Source organism: Tachypleus tridentatus, chromosome 11, assembly GCF_004210375.1.
Source record: "Tachypleus tridentatus isolate NWPU-2018 chromosome 11, ASM421037v1, whole genome shotgun sequence".
Taxonomy (NCBI): domain Eukaryota; kingdom Metazoa; phylum Arthropoda; class Merostomata; order Xiphosura; family Limulidae; genus Tachypleus; species Tachypleus tridentatus.
The window spans coordinates 72,210,784-72,238,632 of record NC_134835.1 but is presented as its reverse complement, the minus strand read 5'-3'; the positions used below and the strand labels follow the sequence as shown (position 1 = coordinate 72,238,632).

The 27,849-nt window shown below is 34.1% G+C and overlaps 1 protein-coding gene and 1 long non-coding RNA gene across 10 annotated transcripts in view; one reads left to right on the top strand and one right to left on the bottom strand.

The window, feature by feature from the left end:
- Nucleotides 1-27,849, top strand: part of LOC143232446 (neuron navigator 3-like) — a 260,645-nt gene that overhangs the window by 138,226 nt on the left and 94,570 nt on the right. For 8 of the 9 annotated variants that reach the window (XR_013017532.1, XM_076467906.1, XM_076467908.1 and 5 more), the window contains 4 exons: nucleotides 782-972; nucleotides 2,347-2,601; nucleotides 5,975-7,904; nucleotides 20,761-20,802. Coding sequence is in view for 8 of the 9 variants with exons in the window: in XM_076467906.1 (XP_076324021.1) it covers nucleotides 782-972; nucleotides 2,347-2,601; nucleotides 5,975-7,904; nucleotides 20,761-20,802 (2,418 nt within the window). In the remaining variant the exon portion in view is untranslated. The remainder of the gene's footprint in view (nucleotides 1-781; nucleotides 973-2,346; nucleotides 2,602-5,974; nucleotides 7,905-20,760; nucleotides 20,803-27,849) is intronic. The other variant, XM_076467907.1, reaches the window with a different exon arrangement.
- The window catches only part of LOC143232448 (uncharacterized), a 68,989-nt gene continuing 41,841 nt past the window's right edge, over nucleotides 702-27,849 (bottom strand). Inside the window, exon 2 of the long non-coding RNA XR_013017533.1 lies at nucleotides 702-2,781. This is a non-coding gene — a long non-coding RNA (uncharacterized LOC143232448). The remainder of the gene's footprint in view (nucleotides 2,782-27,849) is intronic.

Genomic DNA, 27,849 nt, shown 5'->3' with positions numbered 1-27,849 from the left:
CTGAAAATATATACTGCGGAGTCACTTAAAATATAAACTACTTCTCGGTCATTTAAATTTTAAATTAATTAAATTAGCCATACTTAAGCAAATTACCTTATAATTCTCAAATTTTAACAAGTTCGATCATGATAAAATTAACATCGAAAACATTCAACGTATTTTATGTGGCATATTTATTTAAGAACTATTTTAGTGTTTGATTTGTGAGTTCATTGACGTCAGTACGAAAACTGGCGTTGCCTTTTCTTTCACTTCACATTAATTTTACGTTTATGCATTGATTAGAAGCGTAATCACACCAGGGAATTTCATTTCAATTTAAAATATCTTATTGAAAACTGCACACGTGTAGACAAGAAGAAATAAACTAAATTATTATAATAATTTTCTTCACGGATTACATGTTTCCCTTTTTGTTGTTCCTAAATCTCACACTAATAACTTCCCTTAATCACAAAATCAATAGTAACAACATGTACACTCGTAAACATCGTTTCCAGATTATAAAGTCATAATGTTAAACGTTTTTCCTTTGTTCTAATGTATTCATATTTTTATCTATATATAAAATATTTCGACTTTGGTAAGTCTATAGATTTACAGTGTTAATATCAGGGGGTTCGATTCCCCTCGGTGGGTTCAGCAGATAACCCGATGTAGCTTTGTAATAAGAAAAACACACATAAACAAACTTTATGCCAGCTACATACTTTATAATGAAAGGTGAATTTTATTAATTAAATAAAACTTCTAATATTATTAAAAAAACTATTTTCAGGCCTTCATCAACCTCATCAACATCATCAATACCACATTTTCCAGTGAAATCCAGTTCAGGTGTTACTCTTCGTAATTCACCGGGTACCGCAATTTCTCTAGGGAACAAAAATTCGCCCTACAATAATAACTCTATGTTAGATAAATTTAAACTTTTCAATTCGAAAGAAAAATCGAGTGATAAAGTTAAAGGTAAGTAACTTTTGTTTTAGGTTCATTTAACGTTATTTTAGCTCTTTTGTAACAGTAATCGTTTTGCTGATGTATCCACAGTTAACACTGAAAATAATTATGTTTACAAATAATTTTAGTTTGAAACTTATGATTCTATATGCATTTTCTGTACTATTTAACCACCCCAAATAAATATACCATTTGAATATTGGCTTGAGCGTGAATTTCGCGCAAAACTACACGAGGGCTAGCTGCGTTAATGTCCCTAACTGAACAGTGATAGACTAGAAGGATTGGTTTGAATTTCGCTCAAAGCTACTCGATGTCTATCTACGCTAGTCGTCCCTAATTTAGCAGTATAAGACTAGAGGAAAAGCAGCTAGTCATCACCACCCACCGCCAACACCAAAATCCTACGTTCGACCAGTTGTGGTATATTTACTGATCGTGTATAACCCACTAAATAGCTATGCGTTAAAGCCATAACGCTTTTGCCAACGAATAGTGGGATTGATTGTCACATAATAACGCCCCACCGCTGAAAGGGCGAACATATTAAGGGCGACCCTCGGATAACGAGTCGAGTACCTTAACCACCTGGCCCTACCGGGCCAGACGAGGGGGAAGGCAACTAGTCAACATCACTTGTCGCTAACTCTTGGGCTACTCTGTTATCACTGAATAGTAGAAATGGCTGCACGTTATAACGCTCCCACAACTGAAAAGGCGAGCACGTTCGGTAACTGTTTGATTGCGCCCTTAAAATATAAATTTCTTTATTAGTATTTTAGACTGGTATATGATAGCGTAAAAATAAATAGCTACCTAAAGAACGTCAGTAAACTCAACGTAAATAAATACTTTTAAAAACATTATAGTGGTGAAAAACGTGGAGTTATATGCATGGTTTTGTTTAAGTTAAGAGTAATTTTTGACACTTAGATAAATACAACGCGTATAGTGATATTCAAAATTAACATATCATCATTTAGCTTTAGAAAATGTGAAGAATGATAATAAAAAGTAATATACCATTAATTTCCGTTACGAGAAACATCAGATCAGACATTAAAAATGTTTTTATTTATGATGTTCTGCGTGAATTTAAAAGTTATTTAAGTGACAAAATTTGTTATTACTTTTTTATCTTGTGACAAAAAACCGTATGATTCACACAAGTATCGGTACAATAGGAAAAAAAAAGTGTTTTTAGATATATCGGCTGATAATTCAAAATCCTCTAAAAGTTCGCTTAGTAAACTGTGTAACGTCAAGTTACATATTTCGACAAATCAGGCTTATTGACAAATAATTATTAAGTTTTCTCATTAATTTTTTTTTATCTTTGTGATTATCTGATGAAGCCATGATGGTTATTATTATTTTCTCCAGGTGGCGCATTTTCTAAGAGAACAAGCAGCAGTAGTGGCTTCAGCTCAGCGAGAAGTGAACGGAGTGATTCTTCCAACAGTATATGTAGCGAACCTAAATCTGGCTCAACCCCTGAAGGACCGGAAGCATCCACAAGCCCCACCTCTCCGGGGGTTAATAGCCCCAAAATTGTTGTAAAGAATTTTGCCAAGAAAACATTTGGGAGAAGTTCGACTAGCAGCAGCAAAAGTAACAATATAAAAACAGCAAATCCTAGTAAGCTCCATGCATTCTGTCTAGAAACGTAGTCGGTAGATATCTTTTAGTTTTGCTTCAAGGGTATTCTAGGCAGTGTAGACGTAAAAGAGTTTTGGCTTCAATGGACTGCTTGTATCTTTTTTGTAATGTGGGACGATGTTTCTGCTTCTATATTGAAGAAGACACTGAAGAGTCGTCCTTGTACAGAAAAAAAAAAAAAATTATCTTTACTTATAAATCAATAAACCAGTAATTCAACTGCAAGTCCTAGAAGTGTAAAATGCTGAAAGCTTAAGTAAAATATGCCCCTTATACATATGGTGTTGCTGTATTTCAATCAGTTTGCTGAATGCTTAGAAACAACTTTAACAATTGCACTGGTTCGGAAATAATTTAACTAGTTATTTGATATTTGTTTGTTTTTCTTTGTTTTAACTTTTAAAACTTTTCTAAAGTAAAAATCATTATTATGAGGCTAGAATTAACTAACTCCGTGAAATGTTACTTCTCATTTATGTCTCTTTTAACGCGTGTTATTCCCTAAACTATGTTCTTGCTGCTGAAATGGATCTATTTTCAGAAAGAAGCCACAGAGAGCAACTGGTTTGAATATCAGAAACATAGATTATTCAATGAAAATTTTGTAACGTTTAATCTCTTCATTGTTGCTACTAACTCTGGAAATTCCTAAAAACAATCCGGAAACAACTCAGAGCTGAAAATGAAACTTGGCTCTGCCAATAATATAAACGATATACACAAAAATCTTTAAAGTCAACAGCAGAAAAATAGGTGCTAATTTTATACTCGTATGTAATTACTAGCTTAAGTGAAGCCTTAAATCAAGTCTTCTCATAGGTTTAGTTACGGATGTGTTGTATCACGCAAGTTTCTTCAAGCTGCTATACTTAAGTGCATTTAAGCTGCCATACAAATTTCACTTACAACTAACATGCCATTATACTTGATAAAAGTAAAGGCAAACCACGAATTAGTGTATTAAATAAAGAATTAATGAACAAAATCCTACAAATAAGCTTAAATTACTCTGGCCACAACCGCTTCCACGTAAGAATAAAGGTATGGAAAATTCTTCCCAACCTTTGGTTATTTTAAAAGGCTCAGATTCATTCACTAGCTCCTGAACTACTCCAAATCATAGTTAATCATTATAGTTTCTCACGATATTCCAAAGCATGCACTATCAACACTAAAACTCTAGTGTTAGGATATACATCGAATATCTCGAGCAATTTCTTTCATCAGTGGTAAATGGCAAATGGTCATGATTAATACACTGATCAGTTTATGTGGTTGTCCAAGGGTACGTGAGACGATACGCGTTTTTAAGATTATGCCATAAGTTGTGAATTGACATAGTATGTGTGTCGTGTAAATGATGGGAAACAAAGAAACAAGTGACTTGAAATATAAATGGTCTGTAAGAAGAAATATCCACAATAACTAGAAGATTTATCAAGAGAATATTTGTTTGTCTTTGAATTTCGCGCAAAGCTACACGAATGTTATCTGCACTAGCCGTCCCTAATTTAGCGATATAAAATTAGGCTACTCTTTTACCAATGAATAGTGAGATTGACCGTCACTTATAACGCTCCCACGGCTGAAAGGGCAAGCATATTTGGTGTTACAGGAATTTGGATCCGCGACCTTTATATTACGAGTCGAACACTCTAACCATCTAGCCATGCCGAGCCTATCAAGAGAAGCGAAAAGGATTGTTTATAATTATAATATATAAAAAGTTTTAATTAAGTAATAGTACTTGAAATGCAATAACACGTAAATTCGTTTCAGAATAAAATTCACAAATATTTTCCAAAAAACATTTGGAGTTAAATGACAAATATCATTAACACTAGGTCATGATTCAAACCATGTGGGATGACAGTGTTAAAAATATTGATCAAGTTTGCCTCTTGCATTTCTCTGTCCGGCTGTGATTTAAATCCTGTTTCAACACTGTCAAGGGCTAGGCATGGCCAAGTGGGTATGGCGCTCGACTCATAATCTGAGGGTCGCGGGTTTGAATCCCTGGGGGCGTTATATTGTGTCGGTCAATCCCACTATTGGTTGGTAAAGGAGTAGCCCAAGAGTTGGCGGTGAATAATTATCACTAGGTACCTTGCCTCTAGTCTTACACTGCTAAATTTGGAACGGCTAATACAGTTAGCACTCGTGTAGTTTTGCGTGAAATTCAAAAACAAATAAACAAGCAACACTATCGTGAACAATGCCAATGATGCAGTGGTTTCACTTTACAGCAACCACATAACTCATCGGTATTATTTTAATGGGCACTTACCATTTATACCTAATGAAAACATTCCCGTTATTAAGCTTCTATTATGATACTAACCAACATAGCAGACAGTTTTGCCCTTGGTGACATTCAAATTCATATTTTACTGACCAAGTGACCGCGTTTTTTACAAAATATCCACCCCGTACCCACTTTAACAGTAGAAACAAACTATAAACTACAATAAAATCAAAACAATACCTATAGACTTGCGTGAAGGTGTTAATAACAAAGACGTATCATCAACCAAAACAATTATAAAAAATAAATAAATGAAACTTGTGGTTACTATAAAACCTGTTTTTGAAAACATCTTTTTCTAGCTATTAAAGAAGAAAGGCTTGAGCGAAATATTTTTGAAAAGAAAGGTGGTCATGCCTACGTCCAAATCGGTTTTCTGCTCTTATTTTTCATGCAAGTTGATAATATCGTATATGTTGTTCGTCTTTAAGAGCTTTAAATAAGTATAATATAATCATTTTACGACTGAGCATGATAACACAACCTAGTGTGTGAGAATTTTGTCTCAATGTATCTGTAGTCATAATTTATATGTTGTTTATTTTAAACATAGGTTAGAAAGTTTTTATTGCGAAAACAAATTATTTTGTCAGTTCTCAAACTCCTTAAATAATTACATTTCAAATGTATGGATCTTCCCAGTCTTATCAGAACTATGAATCATTGTTAAGGTTTTGTTTTTTGTGAAACTCTTAATTTAATATAAACCTACTATTTGTGTTACCAACATTCTATGACTTGCATTTCACGTTATCCGTCAGAGATCTGGTTGAAATTAATATACTACTTTTAAAATTTCCAAAGGTTTTTTGATTTAAGCTTCTTTTAAAAATGAATTAAATATCATGTTTCATTACTTTCATAGTTGTATATCTAAGTCATAAACACTTGTATTCTTCATCGGACCTGTAAGAACGTGTTCATTTTAAATAAATCTTTTGTCATTACACACATCAGTAAACTATATATATGGATATTATTTATTTATTTTTAAATTTCCGTGTGGTTTACCTTATAAATTTTCAATTGATCTTTGTACTTTCTCAGGTAAAGATATTGAGTCCACTAAACCCAATTCTGTAAAACCAACGTGTTCAAAACTGCCCGGTTGTGCAACTGTACTGAAAGAAAATTCTGAAAATAAAGAAAGTTTTCAGAATGAAAAATACGAAAGAACGCACAAAGAAAAGTCGGATCGTAAAGATAGTTGTGCACCAAAGGTCAAGTCTGATCTAAGTAAGCAGACAGACAGAACGCAATACAAAGAATCCGCTACATATAAAGAAAACAATTTATCGTTAGACCGTAAACCTTGTTCACAGAAAGGGAAAACAGAACGCACTGGACTCGGTGCCGCTAAAGCCAGAACTGAGCTTGGTTTGGAAAAGAACCGGTCTGAACAAATACCAAGAGATAGACTTGAAGATAGTGAAGGTGATGCAGAGAAAGGCAGCGCACAGTCTACTAATTGTCATTTTCACAAGGACAGCCCTCAACATCGAGACCTTAACTTACTGAAAGACAACCCAAAATATAATGATAAAAACAATGGAGTCGTCGGCGTTGAAACTTCAATTACTAACACCTCAGCCATAAAGTCCACCAGTAAAACAGTGACTAAAACTACGACTGAGTCTCATCAAAGTAAAGATTTTGAGGAAAATCAAATTATTGAAGGTAAAGAAATTCCAGACCGCCAGTCAAAGATATCTAGCCTTGTTCCTAAGACTGAAAGAGCTCTAAAAACACTTAGTTCAGAGATTCCTAGTAACATCGCGAAAGAAAAAAGTTATAATCTAGTGGGAACTTATTCAGATTCTAGTGACTCCATGTTGGGCCAGATGGACAACAGTGGCAATCTTAAGCCCACAGCGGCTGTAAAGGGAACATCTAAACCTCGTAAAGAAGACTTTCAAAAGGATAAAAATACCAACACTTCATTAAACTGCAAAGAAGGGTGCAAGAAAAGCATGGGTTTGGGCAGCTCATCTGATACTGCTGTAGCATCTTTGTGTGACAAACAGAATGACGAACAGGTTAAGAATCTGCAAAAAAAGGAGGTTGACATGGGTACTTGTCAGGACGCTGAATCTAGATCCAGTACAAAGTTGGATCATTCTGGATCTGACCGTTGTCTAGATGGATCACAAAATGGTGTGTCCGTTGCCAAAGTTTCCCCAATTATGAGTAACGATGTTACAGTTTGCAGTAAAAGTAAGTCCAAAGAACGTGGTACAGGTTCTTGTGAGAGTGAAAACAAGAAAAATAAAAATTCCTTTGAGACAGAAAGGAATATGGAAAACAAGGGATACCAAAGTCCTCCATCCGAAGGAACAACTCAAGCCAAGACAACAGCAGATGTCCCCGACGCCGAAGGTGTAAGAGATTTGACTCACAGAAAAGGAAACCAACCAGCCTTCAAGAAAAGTAAGAAACACGATCTACGTGCTACAGCCCCTTTTCCCAAAGATATGACAATAATAGAAGAATCTGATGATGTCATGATTAATATAAAGCCCATGCAGCCCCTCACACGCGTCTCACCTTATGGCTATATTCGTGGTCTGGGTCCTTTGTCTTCCAGCCGTAATATGACGAACAGGTTGCATATGCCCAGTTTTAGATTGCCATCGGATACTGGAAGTATTTCCAGTGGAAAGATCGGTCTTTCACGTCACATTCTAACTACAGATGACTCATCAAAGATATATGGTGTCCCCATAAAAAGGTCATTGGGTAGTAGTAGTCATGCTTTTATGGATATGGACTATGTTTCGGACATGGATTGTATGGACATTGCTGCAGGTTACATGAGCGATGGAGATGTGCTTCGTCCCAATCCTGTTTACAGAGCGGAGGATATCTATAGTGGATACATGAGTGAAGGTGGCGGTTTTCTCTATTCACGACGGGTGTCATCAAAAGCGAATGGAAAAGATGTTTCTTCTAAACCAATTAACGTCCTCCAGGATGACAGGTAAGGGTAGCTCCTTATTTCTATTTTTGTATTAGCTACTAGTACTTATTGGTGAACGTCTGAAGTTTTGAAGAACACAGCTGAAATTATCATCTTTCAAAGTTTACAAATAGTTAGAACTATTCCATGTTTTCATGAATAACTAACACCTTAGACTTATCATTATTTATGCTTTTTTTGTGTGAGGTATATTTTTCTTGACTGAACATTGTTTTATGATAGATTTATACAAAACATTATATTTTTTGATGAGCGCGTCATTTCATATAGAATATTTATCTTAAACTCTGGAATGTTTGAAATAAACTTACAAAAGTTCCGGAATTTTACGCAAGATGCTTAAGTAAAGAAGGGTAAGGTGACAGTGTGACTGGTTAGTGGACTTGTAAACACACAGGTTTCGTCCAGCATGGCCACATGGTTAAGGCACTCGAATCGCAATCTGAGGGTTGTGGGTTCGAATCCCCGTTGCACCAAACACGCTCGCCCTTTTAGTCGATGACGTTATAAAGTTACGGTGAATCCCACTCTTAGTTGGCTCTGAGTATTGATGACTAACTGCCTTTTTTCTCGTCTTACATTGTTAAATTATGGATAGCTGGCGCAGATAGCCCTTGTGTAGCTTTGCACGAAATTCAAAAACAAACAAACATCTAGGATTAGTTAGTGGTTCTGGTTTCTCATTAGTTGACGAGGTGGTTCTGGTTTTATTTGTATTGACAGTTGTGTGTGTGTGTGTATATATATATATATTTCGTTATGTGTTGAACAGTGGCAACCGTAGAATGTTGATCTGTACATCGTTGTTTCTGTCCCTTAAAAGCTTAAGTGTGTTTATGTAGAAGTCTTCCCTGGTGTTCCTGGCTTATCAAAACTTGACTGTATCAGTAAGTCAGTAACTGTCATAGTTAATCATGTGTCCTATTGGAAAAACGTGTTCTGCAATGTCGAGGTTTTGACTTTTTGGGGGTCTTGTATTATCTTTGTGTTCTGTTATTCTTGCATTAAAATATCCAATATCCAGTATAAATCTCTTTTGCAGGAACAAGAGATTACAGAGATGGTGTTCTTATGCTAGTCGTCTAAAGTAGTTTGTTTTTGTTTATACTAGCATGAAAATTATTGTCTTGTAGGATTTTCATTTGATATTTATGTTGAAATTTCTTACTCTGAGTTTTGTTATTTCGCCAATATTCTGTGTATGAAGTATACAAATAACTGTACAAGGTGCTTTTCTTATGTTATTGAGTTTTTGTTGTTGTTTTTACTGTTCATACTGTGTTTTATAAAAAAAAGTATAAAGGTAGCCATTTTGTTTGAATCATTATGCATATAGATTAATCCGTAATGGGACTTTGTAACAACTGTTTTCAGCTCTGCTGTTCAGGTGTTGGGTGATGCTTTCTTTAATACAAAGAAATGGGAGTTTAGTAATATTTCTGTATGAGTTGGTTTTAATTATACTGTAGTTGTGAGTTTGTCATCATATTTAGTGATGAAAAATCTATGAACGACAATGTTTTATTTAAGCGATCCTCTAAATGTATATAGATGATAGAAGTGTAGTTAGTAAAGCATTTTTAAAATGTGGATAGCTATATCGTGGAGTCGAGAGCTGCATTGGCAGTTTTCCATGGAATATCTGCTAGGACTGGAGAAAGTGTAAAGCACGTGGCAAGGCCGTTTGTTCGTAGCTTCCTCTACGCAGAAATGCAGTCAGTTTCACATCCTTTTTTTATTTTCTGTCTTATTCCATTATTTCTTTTCTTTTTATTTTGTTTAGAAAGTATTAAAGTTCACTATTTAATTTCATTAGAAGGGTATCTAATAACCATTACATTTTTTCAAACAAAAATTTTAAAGAAAAAGAGAATAAAACAATGCACGTTTACAGATTCTCTGTAGCATTTTGAATGTAAATGTTCTACGTCGGTCAAGACTGTTACACATGGTTAAGATTTCAGTGGGCTGTATACGCACTATACTTAGTTTCATTCTTAAATGTTCATCCCAATTACTGTTCATAGGAAATCATCTAACAGTTGCAGTTTGGTAATGTAAAAAGTTTCTGTTGGAGGAACATTGAAAGACAGATGTGTTGCATCAAAACAAAAATATGCTGATGATTGGTTTGAACATTTTACGGTTGATGACCCAAATCCTTGGAACTGTAAATGTTGTGTTCAATTTACTTGAACGTGATGATGGTATAGGTACCAGGAGCTCAGGCAGGTAACAAAAGAAAGTTTATCGCAGTGACAATAGGTATGATAAAGGTATTGGGTTAGAGAATTTTTTTGCAATTCATAGAGTTTGGAGGCTTTGAACTGTTATCATCGAAGTTTGCTGTTAACCCAGACATTGCGAATTTTCTTGGGATAGTAACAAAATATAAACCTAGTCTTTAGCAATTTTTACATGCTGTCTCAGTTGCGAAACAGTAGTTGTGTACCACGGCAGAAGCAGTCGATGTGGTTTGTTCAATATAGTGTTTATTTGTTTGTAGTTAAGCGCAAAGCTACACTAAGAACTATCTGTACTATACCCACCAGAAGTATCGAAATTCGGTTTCTAGCGTTCTAAGGCTGCAGATATACTACTGTGCCATGGATGGGGGTCAGTACAGTAAATTTTCTCAGTTTACGCAGTTGTTTTTCTTCATCATTCTCAAGTAGTTTCGCTCAGTTTCTCATAGTGTCAATATGTCTAAGCTCTTTTACTTGTAGAGATTGTTTCTCGCAGTTAACCAAGCTGAGATTTAGTAGTATTGAGCAATTTCCGAGTTTTGCGACCTTTTTAATGTAATAGCCAAATAAATTTGTTGTTCCTTAAAGTCGTTTATTAATCTTGGATGTATTAGAGAACGAGTTCTCCTTTAATTACAGGAAAATATGGATGATATTAAACCTTTGGAATGGTACGAAATTAACTTTTTGGAATAGTACGCAAGCTTGATTTAATCAGTCTCTTGAATTGTATGGTTGTGTTATATATAAAGAAGCTTCAAAAATGTTTCACAATATTAAAATCTTTATTGAATGAGAGTGGCATATGGGTCAGAAGTACAGGAATAGTTTGAGCAGGAGAAACTAGATAATGTACGGATAAAATATGCAAAACGGTTATTTAGGGTGGAGAAACGACACAGTTATATTGTGATGGACGAGTCAGGCGATTAAGAGCATATAACTTTGAAGAAAATGTAGACGAATGGAAAGAGAATTAAAGTTCTGTATAGGTTAAAGAAGATAGATAAAAACAAACAAGCAAGGCTAAGAATTTCAAAAAGGTTAAAGTGGTAAACTGTTATGAGAAAGATATTGACTGGTAGGATAGAAAATACTGACAGACAGGTGAGAAAGGAAATATTACCGAAATATTGATGGAGAGCAAAACACGAACGAGTAAAACAGATTACGATTACAAAGATTCATGATGTTAGAATAAATTGTAGGTTCAAGAAGTCTTGATAGAAATTAATAAAAATCTTATAACCCGAGCGCTTTCCAAAGGTGAACCTTTCGTCTTCAGGGACAAATTTGGATCTTTCGAAAGCGCTCGGGTTATAGGATTTTTATTCATTTCTATCAATTCTTATTGAACCTACAAGTTTTTCTAACATCATGAATCTTTGTTATAGTAATCTGTTCTATTTCGTTCGTGTTTTGCTCTCCATAAATATTTCGGTGATATTCCCTCTCTCACCTGTCTGTCAGTATTTTCTATCCTACCAGTCAGTATCTTTCGCAGTTATATAAGGTATAACAAGTACTAATTAAACGAGAAAGAAGGAACGTATAGACTGTGTACGAAAGAGTTCGAAACGACAGAACATGTAGCATGATTTGAAAGTTTGGAGGGGTGAAAAATAAGGGAACAACTAAGAATGGTTAGGAAAAAATATTACAAATAAACATATCAGATAAAGAGGCAAAACAGAGTAGAAGAGCTGAGAGAACTGCTGAAAAAACAGAGAAGAAATAAAAAGAACTGAGGAACAATAAAGTGCCTGTTAATTTATTGTTTGTTTTGGATTCATTCGTGTTTTATTATGTAACTCGCTTTACGCTTTGTATTTTAGAAGGTGTTATATTTGAGCTTTATTTACTATTTATTAACAACATTTGTTGTGTATAATTAGACATCGCACTACATTTTTGTTTGAATGAAGTTTAATTGATTGCGGGTTCTTTCCCCGTCTCCTCCTTTTAAGCCTAAATGTGTGCTAAGTCAATAATATTGTGTTTCATAAAAATTTTAAAGTGAATTGAAATGAACTTTTATTAAACAGCTGAGTTCGAGAGTTAGTCATTTTCAATCATTACGTTTCATGTTCGAAAATTAACCTGCATATATATATATATATATATATATATAAACAACTTTTCATGTCTAGGCTTTTCTCTTTTTCTTTTTGCAAACCTCCTACATCTGTGCCAGTGTCAGCATGTTATTTTTAAAATCTGGAAAAAAAACTATGATATTTATTAAAAATCGAGTTTTTTTTACTTCCAATGGTGAGGTGCTGTAAACTTGAAAGTCTTTCCATGGACACTCCTAAATAAGCATTTCACTAAAGTTCATCAGTGGTTTCACTGATATGTTTTTAAATGTTTGAAGCTCTTTTTAAAATTCAAACTTAGTTTTTGAAATGAAACTGTAAACTACTAACAAAATACATCACCATTAATACACCTTGTTTCCTTAGTGCAAAAAAAAAATCCTGTCGCATATTTCACATTCTCTTAACTAAAAAACAAAATTCTTATCTCCTATCAGAAATTTATAGTGCTGATAACTATCTAGGCAGAATTGCAATTACCTACTCCCATGCACGTAAAATAACCAGTTTATTTAATCTCTGAATATCACAAATAGTTTTGCATATATATGTGACGTACATGTTTAATTAGGATACAAACTACAGTGTGGGAATAGCAACATAATGTTACATAGTTGGAGAAATATTTGAAATGTAGGTTTATTTGTTCGTTTTTTGAATATCGCGTAAAGCTACACGAGGGCTATCTGCGCTAGCCGTCCCTAATTTAGCAGTGTAAGACTAAAGGGAAGACAGCTAGTCGTCACCGCCAACTCTTGGGCTACTCTTTTACCAACGAATAGTGGGATTAGCTGTTACTTTATAACGCCCCACGGCTGAAAGGGCGAGCATGTTTGATGTGACGGGAATTCGAACCCAGAACTCTCAGATTGAAATGTAGGACCTATTAAGTCGTGGGAATGAATCCCTTGCCAAATTTTAATTATTTTATTCACAGACATTACGTATGAAATGTAATTAATCTTAAAGATTAGAAGCAAATGTGGGTGCAAAAGTCCATGATATTTAATTTAGTTTATGGTACAAATGTATACCGTTCTGGGCACTGAAACGATATCTGTGTAAGATTTTTTTTCATGCCTGTTAATCTGTTTATTTAACTTATTCTTACTTTATTACCAATATGCTTAAACTGTAATTGATAGTTTTGGATGTGGTTCTTAAGGCTTGAGCACGCACAACTAGAATATTCTGAGTTCATAGACAAACATGACTTTACTTCTTTGACTACTTGTGTAATTATTAATTACATAATTCTCTATTATTAAATTCTTCGTATCTTTACCTTAAGGGCATGCAAGTATTTTCTCTCTGTTTTTAGGTATTTCGTTGATCAGATAATTTCCTAACTTGCTTATCCTTGTACATCCAGTTTAAATAAAGCTTTTTTTCTTCTTCTGAAAACAATTTATATTCCGTTCTCAACTAACTCTAATAAGCTGGAACTACCTTCACTAAATATTTTATGACAAGTGTTTCTTTTTTTCTTTAAAATAATCGATCGAATTGCGTAACGACCCTTGAAAGGTTTCAGATCAGTAAAGTAAAATTATTCAGTCAGTTGATGTTTATTTTCACAGCACTGTTTTAATTATTCAAAATGCAAACTACGTTTGTTACGTCATAATTGTTACGTCATATTCATTATATTTTAGTGCCTAAACCTGCAACATTGGTTATTTTTATGTACGTTTCAGCAGTGTTGTATTTGTACTTTTTTATGCATCACGTATTGTAAAATTTTGTTTCAGTTTGTACGTTTTAAGCAGTCTTCGTTTGGTTAATACGAAATCTTAATGCGATTAAAATATAAGGGGTGAGCGTTACAGCAAAAAAAAATTGTTTCTCCTAATTTTGAGGATGAGGGTGGGTTAAAAAATAGCAGTTTAATTCTATTATTCGATTAGAGTAGCTCGTAAGTTGGCGGTGGGTAGTGCTCACTAGCTACATTCGTTCTATTAGTCAAAAATTAGGGACCGTTAGCGCAGATAGCCATAAAATAGTTATGTGTTAGATTCCACAAGAACTAATAACTTTAAGTGTTATCAAATTCTTGAACTAAATCTCATCCTCGCCAGTGGCACAATGCCATGGCTGCAGACTTATAACGCTAGGAACTGAGTTTCGATACCCGCGGTGGGTAGAGCATATATATCCCATGTGTCAAACTTTATGCTAAAAACAACAACACAAAGTCCTTATCCATCTTTCAGCTATATGGGTTATTTATTAACTATTAAATGTATTGATTTACTCAAGAAAACACTATAGAACGGACCAGTTGTTTTGTCTCAGAAACATGTTCTTGCGCAGAACTGTTATGTACAGCAAAAGAGGAAATTTATCTTCAGAACATTGTATATATATATAGTTCCTTCATCCCTTTTTCCTATAGTAAATTACCCAGTAAAAGGTAACCATTTGTAAATGTCATGAATAGATGAAAGGCTTGAGAACCACGATGAAGCCAGTGAGATTAATGATAGTTTCCCATGCTACCGCCAGAGTACTGATGAGAATTTATTAAACTTTACTGATTTACTAATATGTGCCTGTGTATTTCAACTACAATGATATACTGTAAAAAAAAGAAGAAAAACTCCTATTGTATATTTGTTATTAGAATGTCAAAGTGCTAAAAACACTACATCATGTTGTAAAGTGTCAGCTTTATTAAAACACGACCTTGGTCTGTATTTTTTGAGGAACGTCGGCTTCACTAAAACACGTCTTTGGTCTTTATTTTGTTGTGGAATGGCATATTCAATAAAAACATATACATGTATTTAGACTGTCAGTTCCAATAGAACACCACTTTGGCCCATATGTTGTTTAGTGTGTTAAACCTAATAAAAACACAACTTAAACTACATAACACTAAGATGTGTAAAACACTGGTGTTAGACTATCTTTCAATGAAAGGGCTACGTCGTTTAAGGTACATAAGCGTTTAAGAATCACTACCTTAAAAATGTTATAACCAGTTCATTCATCGTCCACAATGCAGTAGACAAATGACATTATCGATTGACATGGTTAGGTAACTGTCTTTGTTGAATTTGTTTTTGTTTGTTTTGAATTTCGCGCAAAGCTACTCGATGGCTATCTGCGCTAGCCGTCCCTAATTTAGCAGTGTAAGACTAGAGGGAAGGCAGCTAGTCATCATCACCCACTGCCAACTCTTGGGCTACTCTTTTACCAACAAATAGTGGGATTGACCATTACATCATTATGCCCCAACGGCTGAAAGGGCGAGCATGTTTGGTGTGACGGAGATTCGAACCCGCGACCCTCAGATTACGAGTCGAACGCCTTAACCCACCTGGCCATGCCGGGCCCTCGGATTTAATAAAAATTACATTTGTATTATTTTAACGCAATTATAAAAATAACGCCGTCACCAGAAACAGGTAAAAAAAGGTTTAAAACAGAACAATAGTTCGTGTTATTTTTTAACTTTATTTTCTCTACGACGGATCCGAAAGCAATTTTGGAGGATCAAAGCTGGTATGGACTATGCCCACATGCATCTAAATGTATTTTTTACAACTATATATAAGTATAGATACATCTTTTCAAACTTTTAGTCACAATATTTTATACACATAATGAAAGTTAAAACAAATGGATTAGAAACCTGGAAGAAGTATTTTATTTGTGCAAGTTCCAAGAAAAAAATGAATGTTCTGGACACCACACGAAACTTAATGTACCAAGAACAAGTTATATAAAGTTGCTGAAACTATAAAATGTTTTATGATGTCGTTTGAAAAGACTAGTTTCTTGCAAATACAAAATGTTATTTTATACACATACATTTGAACAAGTCTAACTGATTCACTGTCAGTACAAAAAAAGAAAACTAAAAAACTACCTGAAATTTAAAGTGACCCCTGTTTAAGGTTTAATTTTTTTTTCACTCATAAGTTTATCTAAATTATAAACTACGAAATTTGGTGCATTAAAAATTATTTTGAACACAGAGTTTAGCTTTATAGAGTTGTCCAATTCTTATATTTGGAACAACCAGTCTACCAAACGGAGAAATTTCCAGTTTAATGTGGATGTAGTTAATGAATGACATAAGTATTAAACAGGAATTAATTCAGAGTTTGAAAGATGTACCCCGACATAACCTTACACTCTCTCTAGCAAGAAAAAAAGTAAAATCAAAAGTATATTTGTCCGAGCGTGGGTTAGTGGATCAGTTAGTGGTATGATGCAATCCAAGGTTCGCGGCGTACGTCACTGAATGCACTCCGCACTTTTATTTGCATGTGCGATATAGGAATGACGGTCAGTTCTGTTATTTTGTTCAAAACCGAACAAGCCCCTTTCGTTGGCGACTTTGTAATTAATCAATAGCTTTCTCTCGGATGAAATATTCAGAATTAGAGACGGCTATACTTGAACCCAAGGATTCTCTGACTGGACCATTTAATTCACGTATTCATAAGATGCCGTTTACATTGAAAATATCAATACAGAATCAGTGATATTGACCTCTAAATAATGTGCACCTTTGAACAAATGGAACAAAATATCAACTGATAACTGCGCGTCGCTCAGCTACTAACTAGTGATGGAGAAATTATCTTTCTGAAAGTTCTATACTACAGTATCCTATCATACGAATACGGCAAGACTACTACTTTTATTATATATAAAAAAGAAAATTTAGAACTTCTGATAATAGATGCTGCTTTTTGCAAAACGTTTGTAACAATATAGTGTTTGGTTTGTTTTGAATTTCGCGCAAAGCTACTCAAGGGCTATCCGAGCTAGCCGTCCCTAATTTAGCAGTGTAAGACTAGAGAGAAGGCAACTAGCCATCACCACCCACCGCCAACTCTTGGGCTACTCTTTTACCAACGAATAGTGGGATTGAGGATCATATTATTACGCCCCCACGACTGAAAGGGCAAACATGTTTGGTGCGACGGGGATTCGAACCCGCGACCCTCGGATTACGGGTCAAGTGTCTTAATCGCCGGGCCATAACAAAGAGAGATGCTGCGAAATGAGAAGGTCAGGTGGTCTCGAGTTTTACGTTAGTTACTAACATTAAAATATTTGATGTGAGCTACGAACTTTAAACTGGTTTAAACCGTTCTTCAACTCCTTCAAAACATGCTCAATCAAGTTGTTGATGTTACTAAATCAAATCTTTATTAAAATATTCTGCCATATTAAATAGAATATCGTAGCCAACTGCCAGGCATAAAGTTACAACCTAATACAGACGTCCTGTATGTCCACCGTTTGTGAAAAGCAACAGAAACACCATAAACAGATGGTATTGTTTAATGTTTTCATTACGCTCTGATTGTAAATTGTAGTCAATGGTCGACCTCATTTTTCCATTTTCGACTCGACTGGCCGTGTGGCCAGGGCGTTCCTCTGAAGTCTGGGAGTCGCGAGTTCGAAGCTCTGTGTCACCAAACATATTCACCCTTTCACTCATTGTGGCGTTATAATATTAAGGTCAATTCCACGAGTCGTTGTAAAAGGGTAGCCCAAGAGTTGGCGCTGGGTAGTGATGACTAGTTGCTTTCCCTCTAATGGTCTTTTTACCGTTCAATTAGGAACGGCTAGCGTAGATAGCTCCAGTGTAGTAGCTTTGCGAGAAATTCAAACAAATAAACTTTTCATTCTGGCTATTTATCAAACATTTCTAACATAAACCAGTGAGATTAGTCTCATATATATATATTCAAAATATTTTAATTCCAAGTTGTTTTCCAGTGAAGCCCTTCCAACGGCTCAGCGGTATGTTTGTAGACTTACAACGCTAGAAACTGGGTTTCAATACAAATAATGGACAGAACACAGATATTCCATTGTTTAGCTTTGTGCATAGCTTCAAACAAATTTTCCTTAAACACTATACACGTATGTTGATTCACCAGTTTTCAAACTTCGTTGAAACGTTTAAACTTAGTATATTCTCTAGAAACTGTTTCTTTGCACCATTTATTTTTCGCCAGGTGTGCGCTCGTTCATTTTTTTTTGCATTTTGTTGGGAGTTAGAGAAGTTTTATATATTTTTTACACATTCCGTGACGGATTTTTTTTTCGTAGATAAAATAGTACAACAGTGTGCGTGACACTGTCCCATTTATTCTTAGTAAAGCAATATGCATCTTTGTATATCTGATGTTGAATTCCATTGGCCGTAATGGTTTCAGACACGAAAGAGAAAAGCTATTAACTTTCAGATTAAGTCTTCCTCCTGGATATATTGAATTATATAAATTTCCATTCTTATCCTTTCAAAACATGAATAAGCATCAGAAATACGAGAAGGTTTAAGATGAACATGATTACAGTGAAAGCCCTAACAAGCAAGGTAAACAACAACATGGTTCAACTACAAGTATGAACATTTAAAGCCAAAATGCTAGTGCTACGGGGGTTTAACACATTATGTTAAAACGGTTTTATTGCGTCGCCTTGTCGTTACAGTCCGTGTTGTGACGTTCGTTCGTGCTCTACGTGCCGACAGTAAATATTAACAAAATCACACTCTTAGCAGTGTAAGACTAGAGGGAAGGCAGCTAGTCATCAACACCCACCGTCAACTCTTGGGCTACTCTTTTACCAACGAATAGTGGGATTGACGGTCAATTTATAACGCCCCCACGGATGAAAGGCGAGCATATTTGGTGAGATGGGGATTCGAACCTGCGACTCTCAGATTACGATTCGAATGCCTTAACCACCTAGTCATGTCGAGCCAGTGTTGGTTATCATAATGATGTAACAAAGTTAGTCGAATCCCGTAAAAATATTCGCGTAACATGTAACGAATTTCTGCTGTTACCTCGCTCATGTGAGTAAGGTCAACGAAGAGTCAACTAAAAATGAGTAAAAGTTATACATTACCTTTAAACGAACGCTATAAAAATGCAATAAGGCGATCATCGGTAAACCGTTAAGTTTTCAAGATGCAAGCTTAGTTTCTTCTTTGTACCTTTCAGTCAGGCAAAGTAAGAAGTTTTACAGGGGAAGTTTTTTTTTTCAAATGCTTAAATAATTGTTTGTTTGTTTGTTTTGAATTTCGCGCAAAGCTACTTGAGGGCTATCTGCGCTAACCGCCCGTAATTTAACAGTGTAAAACTAGAGGGTCATCACCACCCACCGCCAATTCTTGGGCTACTCTTTTACAAACGAATAGTGGAATTGACCGTAACATTATAACCCTCCCATGGCTGATAGGGCGGGCATGTTTGGTGCGACTGGGTTTTGAACCCGCGACCCTCGGATTACGAGTCGAACGCCTTAACACACTTGGCCATGCCAGGCCTTAAATAATTGAAAAATGTGTAATGATTGGTTTCATTTACTTATTAGTCAAGTATATTACATCTCAAATCACTTTTACGTTTATTAAATATTTTCCCCTGATTAGCATTTTTAAATATGACTTAAGAAACGGTTGTCTAAATCTGAAGTAAATATATATTAAATAAAGAGAAAAAGGTTGTAAATAACTGGTGACTATAAAGAGCTATCAGAATAAAAATAATTTCTTCAAAGCTACAGTAAATTTATTATGAGGCTTAAATATTAGACTGAAATTTTTGATTATGTCATTTTTGTCAAGTTGTGATTACAAGTTAATAAAACTGCAAGAGACTAGTTAATCTCTTGAATATCTATTAGAATTGTTTGTTAAAGTTAAGCACAAAGCTCTAGTAGAAAGAAAACACTTTTGCAGATTAAAGAAGTTAAAAGTTTTTCTATCATTTTGTTGAGTTATAAAGAAAAAAGAAGTTAAGTTTTTGAAGTAATATTATTTCCTAGAAACATAATTTGATATACTTGCTGATATGCTTTTTATTTTGGATAGACTGATAAGTTGTTTAAATGTGTCTGTGAAATGTAAATAAAAGCATAATCAAAGAAAAAATATATTATTTGATATTTAGTAACAGTATGATGTTCCTGTTTATGATGATTGAATAACTTATCTCAGAATCAGACTACTTCATTTAAATCAGTTTTGAAAACTTGTATCAAACACAATATGATTTAATTTCTGAAATTTAACTCTGTCATTGTATTTAAAATATGTTATTTAATATTTATAAGAGCTACAAATAAGTTGTTTTATTTCTGGTAGTAAAATCATTAGTGCTTTTATTAATTTTTCATTAAGTAACACCTCATCTTGCTAGTAAAATACATTTTTATTGCATTTAGTGTGTACAAAATAATTTGTTATTTTTCAGTTTGCTTTGTGACAACCACTTTTTTGTGTTTTTATTGACATGACATAATTACAGCATGTTGTTGTTGTTTTTATATTTTTTGTTGTAGCTCTTTATTAAACCATTGATTTAACTTTCAAATTACAAATTGTTCATTGTTGCATAGAATGTTTAAGACTAGTAATAAAAAGGCACAAGGTAGAGTACAAATTGCATGCATTTTTTCTTATGATGGTTTTGATTTTTGTTTTCTCCTCTCATTTTATTTTGTTTTTGTTTTTTTTACCTCCTTGACATGCAGGAATATTAGGTCACACCAACAACACCTGTTGCACAAATTGGGGTAAGTTTCCTAATATCTGCACCTTTGAATATTTGTTTGGTTATGATAGTTAGAACTATGAATGTTGTTTATATATATATGACCATTTATGTTTGGCTTTGCTTCATAAAATCATAAGTATTTTAAAGTAAGTATCTTTCTCTATACATTATAGTTTGTCTACCAGCATTTTCCAGCCATTCATATCACTGCTTCCTACCCTTGTTACTACTGTTCTAAACCTTTATTTATTTAAACAGTTTCATGTTGGTCATCATTGTTACACAATTCAACTTCTATATTGTTTTTATTTACTAATTGTTTTATGTTTTTTGCTCCTTCTTTATTAATAAACAGTTAATATTTCTAATAAGATTTTAGTTCAATATTTTGTTTCTTATATTTCTGGTTTATATGGATACCTTATTTTTCACTGTTTTTTAAGTATTCTAAAAATCATCGCGTATATTTTTTTTACTTGTCCAAACAGCTTAATTGTGTTCCTGCTGCCACACAGCACCACTCTGCTAATGTTCTGAATAATCTACACTTGACAATCTATTATGATTGGTTATCATACTATTGGTATATTTTTTCATGCTGTTGTCCTCTAGATTTATTGTCCATCATTTTTCTGACATTGTGATGACATTGTTAACACCAGATATTATTTACTTGATCTGATTTTGCATCTTATCACTGTTAAACTATGGCTTATAAGCCATCATCTTTTTGGTTTTTCTTCACTTAATAATTATTAACTTTCATTTTCCATCACTCTGTTGACCTGCAGTCATTACCCATACTCTTTTGATCTTTTGACCTTTCACCTTCTGTCAATCTTTTAGATGCTAATATTATTACTAATTATCTTAACAGTTTTTTTATCTCTCATCATTGTCAGTGACAACCATTCTCATTCACATGTCATCACCCCACTGACATACTGTCACCAGACAAACCACCACAACCTTTAACATTCCATATGTCTGTTAACATAATGTTATCTGTCATCCTGTTGACCTACTTCTTCTCAAGAGTACTTCCTTATTTTCTGGAATCTTTGCCTTGTTTTTTTTTCTCACATCCAATCACCCTTTGACCTGCTGTCTTAAATGATTGAAATACTTTACATTCAATAATTGTCTTATTAATTAATCAGTTCTTATTATTTCCATCCTTCAGTCATGAGTTCACATCCAGTCCATCTGATGAAATGGTGTCATTAGCTATAATCCTACAAACTTCTTTTCATTTCCCATCCTTCAATGACCTGTATCACTACTTGCCATCTTCCTCATTTTAACAGTAACTTATATTTCTATAGATCAGCTGTCACATTCTATTAGTTTGTTGCCTTACCTTCATGTTTTGTCACTACATTTTCCTTCTTTTCATTATCCATCAAATTTTTAACTTTGTTCACCACCCTGAACTTCTATCAGTAGCCAATATCAAACTGATCTTATTATTCAACTATATTTGGCTAACTTACTGCCATTTACTGTCAAGTTTTGCTTGCACATATCTTTCATAACTTGAATAATTTACATAAATGAATATCAAGTATTCAATAACACTAGGTCTTTATTTCCCATCAGAAAATTACATCATAGTTTCAGATTACATAGTTACATGTATTAGTCAGTGATGTCAAGAAAACCCACTTTTAGAGAAATATATATGTAAAAACAGCTTGTTTGAGTTGAGAAAAAGTTACATGTATTATGTTTCTCTTAAACGAAGTAGTATTTGTCATGAAATATTCAAAATTTCAAGTCAATATTTGCTGTGAAAACACACTATACTCACCTGTTTTTCTGAAAAGAAAATTTGACTTTTAATAATAAACTAATCCAGTCTTTTTTTTTATATATGGGAACTGTAGATATTGCTAATTCAGGGAATAATATAAAGATAAAACCAAATTGAGAAGATAAATAAATCTAATGAAATGAAATTCATCTGTGAAGTTCTTGTGTACGTCCATTTGTATCCGTATTACCTGAATATCAATGTGAGTTGTATTAAGTAGACCTGAGTAATTAAATGATTAAGCTTTATTTTACTGAGCATGAGCTTTAGATGGCCTATTGTGACTCAGTGATAAGTATGAAGATTTATAATGTTAAAAAATCAGGGTTTGATACCCATGGCTTTGTGGAGCACAGATATTATATTGTATTGTTTTGTAGTTAGCAATAAACAAAGTAAGTCTCTCATGACTATTTTGTACAGCATGTTTTAACATACAGGGTGTTCGGAAAGTCACTGTGCACTTATATATTTATTAACAGACATGTTTCAATATCGAATACAGGAGGTAAATATGAGTGATAATTATAAACAATGTTGAAATACAAGCTTGGATCCTTCTTATTTTGTTTCTAAACACCGCTATCAGTTGCTGGCTTGAAATAGACTGAATAGACATATGATTACAAAACTGCACAGTGACTTTCCGAACACCCTGTAGAATATAGAATATTGACATTTGTATAAGTGTTTAAATATTAATATAAAACATCTTTGATAATTAAGGTCCTTCATTTTTTAACTTGCATGCAGAATTTGCAATATGAATTGAGAATTGTGTTTGTTTCTCTTTTAATAAATGACATTCCACAGATCAGTTTGTTGTCGAGCCTGTGTTTGTGGGTTCGTCACTTTCAACAATTTTTTTATTGAATTAATAAACGCTACTAATGAAATTAAACTGCCTAAACTTTAATGTAAAATGCTTAAGGCTTAAAGTTTTTGACACTACTCGCTTCCTATGTAGAAAATATATGGAAGATTGACCACGTCATTACATTCCGTATCGAAACGTACAGTCATGCTCTTTTTAACGACTGTGAATATTGGAAGTAGTCCTCTAGTGTAGCTTTCAGTGCAAAAGGCTCCATATTCCATCTGCTATACAAGGATGACAGTTTCCCAGTACTCACTTCAACAATATAATTGCACATAACCACCAGCACTGCATCTAATGACATGGCTTCGTATAGTACAGCATAAGTACTCATTTCTTCAGTCTTTTCTATATGAACTTAGTACATTAAATTGTTCCATATTTCTTTGTTTTTCAATGCCATTAAATATAAGGACATCCTTGTCTTGGAGACTTTACATCCATGATTTGAATAGTCCTTCATGATCTCTGAATGTATTAATAACTTACATCGGAAAGGGTTTTTACAAACCTTTCCGGCAGTAGAATTATTTTTTGTTAATATCCCATAACATACGAAATGCCAAACAGTATCGAAATGTAGTTTTGATACATTGCGTTCCACCCTGACTTTATACCAACTGTGGAGTGTCTCGTGACTTGCTGATTTGTGTATTTTCAAATTATTTCAATATAATGCACTCAACCCTCCGTATAACTAAAGGAGTTCCAGGCCTGATCAAAAGTAATAATAAAAAATAGGCTATTGATTGAAAAGAAATTGCGACAGAAAAAGAGGTTGTTCTGGCGTGCTAAATAAATATTATTCGCTAGCTAGTTATTTGAAATTGCACAACGGAACTTTGATTTGAATTATTCAGAGGATCTGACGTTTTTCAGTTGTGATATCATGCCAGATCCGCAGTATATTTAGTTTATTCCAACTTACACTTTAATTTATGAACCAGTCACTGTAGAAGCCGTTTGCAGCGTTTGGCTGCTCCGCCTAAAGAACATTCTAGACGGTTGGTAGTAAACGGACAGACGAAGAAAGATGTCTTCATCACTTGTCAAATATAAATGCCTATCTCTTATATCAGCTGCAAATATTGAGATGTTATGGAGAACCCTGACCAATTTTATTCTATTGTAACATGCACAGTATAGACGGGCATTGATCGAACTTATTACAGTTTTTCATAGTTAGTTAAATGTAAAACTAGTGTATATTAACAACTTTCAATCGTTTCGTGCACAAATAGTAAAGTGTACGTAAAAATGGCTACCCGAGTAATAAGAACTGATCCTTTTAATAACTTGGAAGCTAATAAAATAAATGCTTAAACAATTCAGTCTAAAGAGATAGGGCATCGCTTTATCAAAGATTCGTTTCTGTATAAAGCCCTATATCTGCTATAACTTTAGTAGTTATCTCTGAGACGATTAAATAAATGTATCTTAACGAAACGTTGAACCCAACAACTACAAACAGATAATAGCTATCGATGGTGTGGATATGCTAATGTTGTCATAACGAAACGTTGAACCATTCCCTTACAATCTGACAATAGTTATCAGTGAAACGGGTATATTAATGCATCGCAACGAAATGCTTAACTATTCCATTACAATAGTAGGTAACGATGAAGTGGATATATTCACGTGTCGACAATAAACATGAAGTTTCGTTTACAAAATGACCATATTTAGATGTTTTCGCAAAACAGAACCGTTTTTATTTTGTTAATTTTCAAAAGTTGTCTTTTTTCGCGTTATTGATAACCAGAACGGTTCACTATGGGCACACAGACTAAACCATCTGATCCCAAACACCTAGGGTTCACACATAATCGTTTCTAATTTACAGCTACTGACCAACGGAAAGGTAGCTAGTCTGCAAAACCTGCCATCAAAATAACTTCGTGAGGTTCCTGGAACCGTAGTACGAAATTTATTGTCAATGAGCCGTTGTTACTAATAAGAAAATGAATGATCATAAAACATAGAAGTCAAGAAGTACGAATAGTCTTTTTGAAAAGCGGACAACCCAAGGTGGGTTTCTCCCTATCATTATAAATCCTGTTAAACAGAGAGTAAAACATAACTAACTCTACCGGTTCAGAAACAAAGGAAAATCGACCAAAACAATACGAAAACGTTGATTAAATTATAATGTAAATACAAAAACGAAGTCCCATGCTTATGATATAGTTGTATCAGTCCGAAATTTCTTTAATTCAAGGATATATGCACATGAATATGCTCAGCCTCGTGTTTTGTCATCTAGATTAAAATTTTAACTTGGTATTTAGGGAATTGTTATGATGTAGTTTATTCACATGCGTCGTCTCTCGGATCTTTCATCACATGCTAAGACTCATCTCTCCGATTTTTTCAATGTTTTAGATTAATCTGTGCTTTCCTAGGCATTTTTAATTGTGTTACTTGAAACGGCTATTCACGATACAAGATATATTTACAGTAATAGTTAAAATATTGCACTTCTAATAAATGTTCATAAAATTACCAAATAATGACAACAGATACCTTGGAAATTATTTTAGTAAAATATAATTTCCTGGTGGTTTTTCACAATTTGAAGAAAAGATGTTTTTACTGGGTTGCAATTTTATTTCAATTCTTCGTGGGAATCTGTCTACCAGCTACTGCTATTGTTTTACACCAACAACATTGCAATGTAACACGACACATTCCAGAAACGGAAAGACAAGCTTGCTGTTTCGACAATTCTTGTAATAAAAAATAAATAAACAGCGTTAAAATAGAATAAATAATTATTACTTAAATAAAACAAATAATAATTACCATGTACTCGTTTCACATTCATAACATCTGATAATATAGCGCCTGTACTACTATTGTTAGACGTGTACCTTTCGACAAACATCAGAGTTCTTAGAGCTGATATATTGTAAAATATTTTCCCTTTCATTCTCTCACGTGTTCTAAGAATTCTATTTAATTACGTTTTCTTCGTGTTTGTTAAGTTTAATTGGATGTATTCAGTATCAATATTGATGTATATTCACTCGAGTGACAAGACGGTGTCAACTACAGTGTTTGTCAGTCATGTTTCCATGGTTTCTCAAGTGTCATACAAATAAGAGCATTATTTGAAAGCATCCACCCTCGAGTAAAGTCTAACGGGTAAAGCAACTGTGGAAGTGAAGCTTGAGGTACCGCTGTATTCTGTGGCATGTTGAGAGCCTGTAAACAAACCGTAAGAAGGAGTTTGTCACATGGCTTCCTAGTCTCCAGGGTTAAGTGCGGAACACATCCATGAGTAACACGATTAGAATGTTTATTTTAACAACTTACTAACATGTTACGTATAAGCCGACGTCGAATTTAATGAAATGTCATGTTTTCGCCGCTTGACTTGCTACATATAATGACAAAGATAAAGGGAAGAGCTACACTGTTGATTGGTAATATCTACCTGAAAACATCAAGATAAAGGGAAGAGCTACACTGTTGATTTGTAATATCTACCTGAAAACATCAAGATAAAGGGAAGAGCTACACTGTTGATTTGTAATATCTACCTGAAAACATCAAGATAAAGGGAAGAGCTACACTGTTGATTGGTAATATCTACCTGAAAACATCAAGATAAAGGGAAGAGCTACACTGTTGATTGGTAATATCTACCTGAAAACAAACTGGTGTCTTAACTACACACCGTAAATTTACAGCTCATTAAAATGTTAGGCTTCGAGAAACTTAATCGATTGTTAAAAATGTACGTAATTTACGATTATTTAAAATTTACATGAATTATTTTGCTTTTTCTCTTCAGTTACATTCCTGTTTTATTTAATACGGACCTATTTGTTTCTATCTATTAATCACTCCTTTTCACCCCTATTATCTCTCCTCACCTTCAGCTTGTCTGTTTTTTAATCTGCCTCTTTTTGGTTTTGTTTTGTTGTTTTTTCTGTTCCCACCAGATTACTTCTTATTTAAATGATTTTTAAAAATTATCCAAAGCCATGTTTTGTATCAATTCTTCAAACAACGTAACCACTTATCATTATAGATCTTTGGTGTCTTTTGCGAAATAACGAAGGGTGATTGACTTTACGCAACCGTTTTGAATATGCGAGATCTGTGAGTTAAACCTGAAACTTCAGTTAGTCTCCACCTTTTCTCACCCAGCCTCACCCCTATTTCTAACACTCTCGTGGCATAGCCCAACAATGCAATCGATAGCACTTACTATTCCTCATGTGTGGGAGAAACGACTGCGCGCGCTCACTGCGGCGATTGTAGCACTAGTCGTTAGCTCTGCAACGGTTTGTACTGCGATGGTCGGCACGTTCACGAGATGTAACTCAGTTACAAAATTATTGCACAGTTCTTTTTGAACCAATGCT